The 8818-nt window shown below is 38.3% G+C and overlaps 1 protein-coding gene across 1 annotated transcript in view; it reads right to left on the bottom strand.

Annotated features, from left to right (window-relative positions):
- Positions 1 to 1639: 1639 nt before the first annotated feature.
- The window catches only part of LOC107581503 (uncharacterized), a 14217-nt gene continuing 7038 nt past the window's right edge, over positions 1640 to 8818 (bottom strand). Inside the window, 1 exon segment of the mRNA XM_071582368.1 lies at positions 1640 to 2162. Within this exon segment, the coding sequence (XP_071438469.1) occupies positions 1640 to 2162 (523 nt within the window).

Consider the following 8818-nt stretch of genomic DNA (forward strand, 5'->3'; position numbering starts at 1 on the left):
GTGTGTGTGTTTGTGTGTGTGTGTGTGTGAGTGTTTGTGCGTGTGTGTGTGTGTGTTTCAGTTTTCAGTAGAGGAAAGATCAAGGAAGATTTTTTTACTGTTCGTGAGCATGTGTTTTGGATTGTGTGTTTTAGCTCAGCGGTTCTCAACTGGTGGGTCGTGACTCCACCAGTTGAGAACTATATTATTTACTGTAAGGGCATAATACAGTTTAATGTAGCTAGCACAGACTTGGATAAGTAGTGTCTAATATCCTGCTAAATAAGATAAATAAACTTTAAAAGTTTGTTAATAAGGTATTTGCATAAAGATTAATATGTGTTTCCATTATTTTGTTGGCACAGAAGAGCATAGCTTGCATAAAAACCACATAATATCAAGACCAAAGTATACTTCAGTTTTATGCATACTGCGTACATACAGTGCATACCTTAGTACACGCTTACTGCCAGATTTCCTAATTGTAACTGTGTCTCATTCGAAGGTTGTGGCCTCCAGGGTCACAATTTTGTTGGCCACATAAGGCTGTCTCATTTAAGAAAAGTAAACATTATATTGCAAAGTAAGAAAAAATCACACTAAATTACTAAGTCATTTTAGACACTGGACAAAGATGAAATTTGCTAGTAAGCATATGTCGAGCTCCTGTATTTTTACATGTTATCAAAAATATATACTTTGAAAGGCTACACTTTCAGCTATATGCATACGGTAAATATTTGCATCACAACTGAGGTCAACTTTGGGCTTTAAAGGGATAGTTCACCCAAAAATGAAAATTCTGTCATTAATTACTCACCCTCATGTCATTTCAAAACCGTAAGACCTTCGTTCATCTTCGGAACACAAATTAAGATATTTTTGATGGAATCTGAGAGCTGTCTGACCCTCCATAGACAGCAATACAACTGAAATGTTCCCAAGTCCAGAAACGTAGCAAGGAGATCTGTAAAAGAATCTATGTGACATCAGGGGTTCAACTGTAATTTTACGAAGCTACGAGAATACTTTTTGTGCGTAAAAGAAAAAAAATAACAACTTTATTCAACAATTCGTCTCCTCCGTCACACCGGATCTTTCCTACGTTGTTTGCGCTTTGATTTGAATGAAAACAACATATCCGCGTGACGCAGCTGAAACAGAACAGCTTACGTTGTTTACGTCCAGCTGATATTCTCCAAAATGGCACCAGGGTGATGCGGAGGAGACGAATTGTTGAATAAAGTCGTTATTTTTTCTTTCCTTTTGCGCACAAAAAGTATTCTCGTAGCTTCGTAAAATTGCGGATGAACCACTGATGTCACATGGATTATTTTACAGATCTCCCACGACATGATGGTGAGTAATTAATGACAGAATTTTCATTTTTGGGTGAACTAACCCTTTAATGACACAATTTCAATTTTTGGTGAACTAACTTTAAGTCAGAGGATGTGAACAGCTTCTAGTAGAACATCCAGGACAGGTTGTCATCAAGTAATTATGGTAATTACAACATGGTACGAGTGCTCCAAAAATACGACTATAAATACAGTTATACATATCACAGTACATATAACATTGGGCACTGTGTTTGGTCGCAACTTGCTGTCCAGTGGAAACTCTGGACTTGAAGCAAAACCAGTCAAGAACCAATGTTTTAATGTCTCAATGAGCAGGAGCTCTTGAATCCAAATATCTCTCATATGGTGAGTTCTCGCTCGCACAGCGGTTGTCCTCGGTGTCTGATGTGTCCTGCTTTTCGGGCCTCAGCCAGTGCCTGGGCAAAGTTTGGTAACATGTGAACTGTTCTTAAATGTCCATCCGGAGCCAGCATCTCAGAGGGGAATGAGACAGGAGAGAATGGACACATATTCCCATGTATCTCAGCTCCTCTTTCATTAGCTTTCTCTCGTTACCTGAACAGCATCCATTCCCTGTCTTTCTGGCTGTCTTTTTCTCTGTCCCTCACTATGTCCATGTGGGCCCCTCTGTCTCTGTCCTGTTCTCCATCCATATCTCTTTCCTTGCTCTCCTCTCTTTCTGTATTTGTGCTCATAGCGGTGAGAGAGGTGACAGGCTGCCGTTTTAGGTCTGGCAGACAGAGCGTCTCAGAGGAGTGTTCTGCCCTTTTCTCCCCACTGCTCATAAACTCCTGAACACGAGCCTGCAGTGAAGAGGACCTGGAGAGATGGAGAAGAGATAGAGGGAAATAATTACTCAAAGTGTTAAAGTCAGCAGCATGCATGCATAAAATGACATCCTGACATTGCTAATTGGCTTTACAATGATGTACTCGGTTTATTTTGCAGTGTACATCTTCATTGCTCAACTTGTATCTGAATATACAACTTGTTGAAAATCATAAAGTTGCTTTTTTTCACTCATAAGAGGCTAACTGGGCCATGCTAACAAGCTAATCCTTGATTCCTTGGTTTTCACAAATATTAAGGACGTGTTTGGCAGGATTTACACTTAGCAACATCAACCGACTTTTCTATCTGGATAACCGATCAGGGGTGCGTTTCCCAAAAGCATCATTAGCTAACTATGATGGTAAGTTCCATTGAACTCTATTGGTAACAATGGAACATGTGACCATAGTTGCTTTTGGGAAGCGCGCCCCAGATCTGTCTTTTTTTCTGACACGCTGATAACATTCTCATCAGAAGCGCGTTTACACTTGTCTTTTCAATGTGTATGTGGACAACATCTGGATACAGGTCGCATGTCAATGACAAATGTAAACGCAGCCTTTATGTGAGTTTTACCATTTTTTTAAGTTTCTGTGTTTTATTAATACTAAGTAGACAGAAATTGTTCTTGGATGCCCCAAATTGCTTCTAGTAGGCATTGCAAATATGGCTACCGAGTGAACCGACTTTCCTTGAAATGGACTTTCATAACTACTAATAAGAGTTTAATACTCTCAGCTCAGCAGATTTATCAAAAGCTGTGCAAAAACCAGCCAGCACATTCAGTCTGGGTCTGCTTATTAACTTTCAGTCAAGATGATGCCACAGAAGACTGCTGCCTTTGTAGGTAGTGGACAACCTGGCAGTTCTCTAGGTTTTGGAAGAGAAATATTGTCTTACTCAACAGAGTGCTGATAATGTCACCACAGTTATACTCAGGCCATTTTCAATGTCAGGATCGTCTTTCACTTCTACTGTCGTCCTTTTAGCAGCTTCTGTTTTTCCAACATTCAATTAGGAGAGCATTTAGAAAAGTCCTAAATGTTTTCTCCCTAACAACGTACAGCTAACAAACCATTATGTAGCTAAAAGACAGTTGAACGCATTACTTTCAGGAACTCAAATTTCACTTTAGTTTTGTGTGAAAGTATGATTGACACAGCATGAGGTTAGATGTTTTGATCAGCTGAGAAAGTTCAGACAGGCAGGCTTCATGGCAGTCTTGTGCGGCAGTTTGCTGTCTGTATCCAGCGAGCACTGATTGGCTGGACTAGGTCATGTCAGGACAGTGCTGAGGTAAACAGTAAATCTTACACCCCTCCTCATCTCGTCAACCTGCCACACTAGACTGTAAATTTGTTGCAGGTTGGCAACAGGTGGTATGATGGAAAAGAAAATGAGTTGAGAAGTCTGTAAACCCAAAGGTTAAATGAGGCATCGCTATTGCTTAGGTGACATGATGCTCTTTTTTGTCTGTATTTAATAATTTGTTCAGTATATCTATCTCAATGATAGTTAATGTATTAATTAACATTAACTAATAAATGAGCAATGCATTTGTTAAAGTATTTATTAATCCTTATTTACATTAAATAATGAAAATACAACTGTTTACTGTTAGTTCAACACATCCATTAAATAATATTAACAGATACAAATTTAGATTTTATAATAAATAATGAAATTAACAGTAACTAAGATTAAAGCTGCAGTCCGTAAATTTTGCCTCTCTGTCGCCATCTCTGTTTGAAAACCTGGAATTGCAGCTGTGTGCGGAATTATCTAGCTTGTGTGGGTTGTGAGTCGGCGCGGCTCCAGCGCGGATGAATCTAATGTTCTGAAGAGTATGTGTGGCAGTCAGTCACCGCACCGGTGTGGATATTTACTGTACTTTGCAATCACAGATTCTAGCCTACGTCTTGGAATATGACCCAAATAAGAATTTTCACCATATATTGCCATCTGAACAAGTAAGTAACAAGTCTGCCACGTTTGTTCTGACCATCTGAGGAAAAAAGCATTACCATAAATCTCGCTACCAGCAGTGATTAAATCTAAAGTTCGGTTAGCTCATATCACAACAAACCGTTATAATTTAATTTCATTCACATCTGTTTCATAAACACATAATCCTTTCTGGATTACAATCCACCATCAAAATGATACATTTAATTATTCCGGCTGCTGTGAGAAAAGGCTATAAACGATCGGCCACCTGCAGGATCCTCACATGCGATAGCCTAGCAGCCGGGACAACTTCTTTATGTTTACAGACGTGACGTAATGACGCAGCGGCATGCTCGAATTTCCCGTGAAAACCTACCCGTACCACTCAAATTAGAAAACATTATTATAAACTAACCGTTGTGAATCGGGCTAAAGTAAGGTGATAGTTTTGAACACTGGCTGGTTATGTACTTCCTCAAATATTGATTTTGGATCATTTTTAACCAAAAAAAGTTACGCACTGCAGCTTTAATACATTTTTATTGTTATTCATGTTAAAGGGATAGCTCACCCAAAAATGAAAATGATGTAATTAATTACTCACCCTCACGTCGTTTCAAACCCGTAAGACCTTCGTTTATCTTCGGAACACAAATTAAGATATTTTTGATCGAATCTGAGAGCCAAAAATTTTTGTGTGAACTAACCCTTTAATGTAGTTAAATAATGTTAACATATGAAAACTTATTGTTACCAAAACTACTTTAAAAAAACTATTTTAAAAAAGCAATTAATACCCACAATGACTTGAATACACCTGAAAATACAACACGAGTAATGTCATTTTTGAATTCAAATTAATTCTGAAATTTTATAAGAGGGCATAAAAAAACTCAAAAACACAATAACAATAATAGAAATGAAAAAACACAATAACAATAATAGAAATGATTGAAAAGACGTTTGACACCTTTTATTACATAAATAAAATAAAATAAATATTTGCTAAACTATTTGGGAAAAAATTGCTGTGGTGCAACCAACAGGTCAATAAGTTGATAATTTGACCTTTTTATGATGAGGCAAGGTTAGTTCAGGTTGAACAGTGTCAAGTGGTGCAACTCCCCGAAAACGTAATGATAATTATTAATTAATGCATGATGTTTTTAAAGAAATGCCTTGAAAATAATGATTAACATCTGTAACCTCAAATGTATTTTATATGTAATGAAAATTGTATAACTTTTTAATTGACATTTTTACAGTTGTTAAGTTGAAACATTTCTTGAAAATCATTTAAATTTTTTTTAGTACAAAGTTTACATTACTGCCCACTTGGTGCTTCATTGTGATAGATTTTTCTTTTCTTTTTTTTATTGTGGGCACATTTCAGTATGTAATCTTGACCCTTATTATGTACATATATCCAAACAATAAAATATGTGTAAATAATATTGTAATCAGGTCTGATGTTACATGGACTGGGCAGCTAAAAACATCCAATATCACAGAATGAAGGAGGAGATGGGAGAGAAGAGGAAACAAACATAAAAGACAGAGTGTCTCTGTAAAGAGAGTGAACCAGAAAGGAAAGAAAGAGAGAAGGAAAACAAACAGGAATTAAGGGGAAGTAAAGTGAAGCAGGCACAAGTTGGTAGCCTACAGGCTGTCTGCCTAACAAGCATAAAGGCGAAGTACCACCAACCTCCCTTCAGGTCCACAGAGAGACAGAGGAGACAGACAGAAGGAGGCTGCAGTAAATGTTACAGGAAGTGCAGATGGTCAAAACACTGTCTATTTCCGTCTCTCTTGTGTCTTCCTTGCTATTTAGCAGATGCTTGTCATCCAAAGCAACCTTGAGTTCACATGAGTTCCGGGAGCAACCTGAGATGTCTTGCTCAAGGGCAAAATAAACAGGAGAGCGATTTCTCTCGCTGTCTCATTAGCAGCCCAGATGTTAGACTGTTAGACGACCACCAGGAATTAAGGGGAAGTAAAGTGAAGCAGGCACAAGTTGGTAGCCTACAGGCGGTCTGCCTAACAAGCATAAAGGCGAAGTACCACCAACCTCCCTTCAGGTCCACAGAGAGACAGAGGAGACAGACAGAAGGAGGCTGCAGTAAATGTTACAGGAAGTGCAGATGTCAAAACACTGTCTATTTCCGTCTCTCTTGTGTCTTCCTTGCTATTTAGCAGATGCTTGTCATCCAAAGCAACCTTGAGTTCACATGAGTTCCGGGAGCAACCTGAGATGTCTTGCTCAAGGGCAAAATAAACAGGAGAGCGATTTCTCTCGCTGTCTCATTAGCAGCCCAGATGTTAGACGACCACGGCCTTTCCCAATTTCTTTGGTTCACTGACTACTTCTTAAATCTTATAGTGCCCTCCTCCTTCACTCTCATTCATTCATCTCTTTAAATGTGTTGATCGAAAATCGGAGAGTCAGACATGCAGTGTAAATATATTAATAGATGAACATATCAATGTAGAGGGCTAAAACCTAATAAATCTTTTACTAAGTCATTTGTATGTGTTTGAGGATGGATGGCTCTGTGTGTGTGTGTATGTGATTATCCCATCATCAGATCCACTGGTGCGGTTAACTGAGGAAATCCCCTCAATCACATATGCCCATCACTGCACACAGACTCTAATCAGAAAGCATTCATGCACATACATAACCGACCACACACACACATCCAAAGCACAATCTGATTCAGCTTTCATTCCCAGGGACCCTCAAACACATATTCACATTCATATACCACATATATGCAAGCTCGCCATCATCCTGATATGCTAAAACATAATTTGATCCTCTCACACAATCCTAACAATTTGCCTGTGCAGAATCAAATGCTGCTTACTGAATACCTAATGTATGTGTTTTATAATACATTAATTCCTTAATATAGAATAGGACTATTCAACTGGTGGCCTGCAGACTAAATGCTGCTTTTTTTTTAATGCTGTGGCTCACATGAGGTTGCCAGTAATTTTATCACAACCTAAAAGGTAATTTAATAAGATTACAGACATATTAGCAAATTGGAATGTGATTATCCCATCATCAGATCCACTGGTGCGGTTAACTGAGGAAATCCCCTCAATCACAGATGCCCATCACTGCACACAGACTCTAATCAGAAAGCATTCATGCACATACATAACCGACCACACACACACATTCAAAGCACAATCTGATTCAGCTTTCATTCCCAGGGACCCTCAAACACATATTCACATTCATATACCACATATATGCAAGCTCGCCATCATCCTGATATGCTAAAACATAATTTGATCCTCTCACACAATCCTAACAATTTGCCTGTGCAGAATCAAATGCTGCTTACTGAATACCTAATGTATGTGTTTTATAATACATTAATTCCTTAATATAGAATAGGACTATTCAACTGGTGGCCTGCAGACTAAATGCTGCTTTTTTTTTAATGCTGTGGCTCACATGAGGTTGCCAGTAATTTTATCACAACCTAAAAGGTAATTTAATAAGATTACAGACATATTAGCAAATTGGATCAAATGTGGAAAGTGGCCATTTTAGTCTATTTCCTCCCAGACTGTTTCCGTTAAAGGAATAGTTCCCCCCAAAATTTAAATTTTCTTCATCAGGACAGATTTGGTGAAATTTAGCATTGCATCACGTCAAAATGAGAGTCAAACAGCTGATAAAATATCACAATCCACAAGTAATCCACACCACTCCAGTCCATTAATTGATGTATTGTAAAGTGAAAAGCTGCATGTTTATAAGAAACAAATCTATCATCCATATGTTTTTAACTTCAAACCCTTGCTTACAGCTAAAATACACAGTCATCTATCTATCTATCCATAATATTTAATATTTTCATCAGCTGATTGGACTCTCATTCTGACGGCACCCATTCACTGCGGAGGATCTACTGGTGGGCAAGGGATATAAAGCTAAATTTTCCCAAATCTCTGCTGATGAAGAAACAAACTCATCAACATCTTGGATGGACTGAGGAGGTGAATTTTCAGCAAAATTTCATTTTTTGGGTTAACTATTCCTTTAAGCCCAAAGTATACTTCATTTTTGATGCGAACTCTTAGCACATGCGTACAGCCAAACACATAGCCTTACAAAATACTCACTAGCAAAATATTCTTGCTCAGCCCAAATTTTGATACCTGAGGTAATTTATCAGATTCCATTTATTAAAGGGGTCATATGATGCTGCTAAAAAGAACATTATTTTGTGTATTTGGTGTAATGAAATGTGTTTATGCGGTTTAAGGTTAAAAAAACACATTATTTTCCACATACTGTACATTATTATTTCTCCTCTATGCCCCGCCTTTCTGAAATGTGTCGATTTTTACAAAGCTCATCGGTCTGAAAAGCGAGGTGTGCTCTGATTGGCCAGCTATCCAGAGCATTGTGATTGGCCGAATACCTCAAGTGTGTGACGGAAATGTTACGCCCCTTACCATATTGTGATGCCGTGTCCGGCCGGAGCGTCTAGACATAAACATTAAAACCCATTATAAACTAGGCATTTGTTGCATCCAGTGGGGACATAATTACGGATTATAATGACATATACTGTCTTTTTACGCGTTGCGTTGCATCGCACCGCGTAAACATAAAACCATGTCTGCATTTGTGAGCGGAGAAATGACAAACAACAAGCGCTACTCTACACTGC

This window comes from Sinocyclocheilus grahami, unplaced genomic scaffold, assembly GCF_001515645.1.
Source record: "Sinocyclocheilus grahami isolate Dianchi unplaced genomic scaffold, SAMN03320097.WGS_v1.1 scaffold35.1, whole genome shotgun sequence".
In the NCBI taxonomy this organism is placed as follows: Eukaryota; Metazoa; Chordata; class Actinopteri; order Cypriniformes; family Cyprinidae; genus Sinocyclocheilus; species Sinocyclocheilus grahami.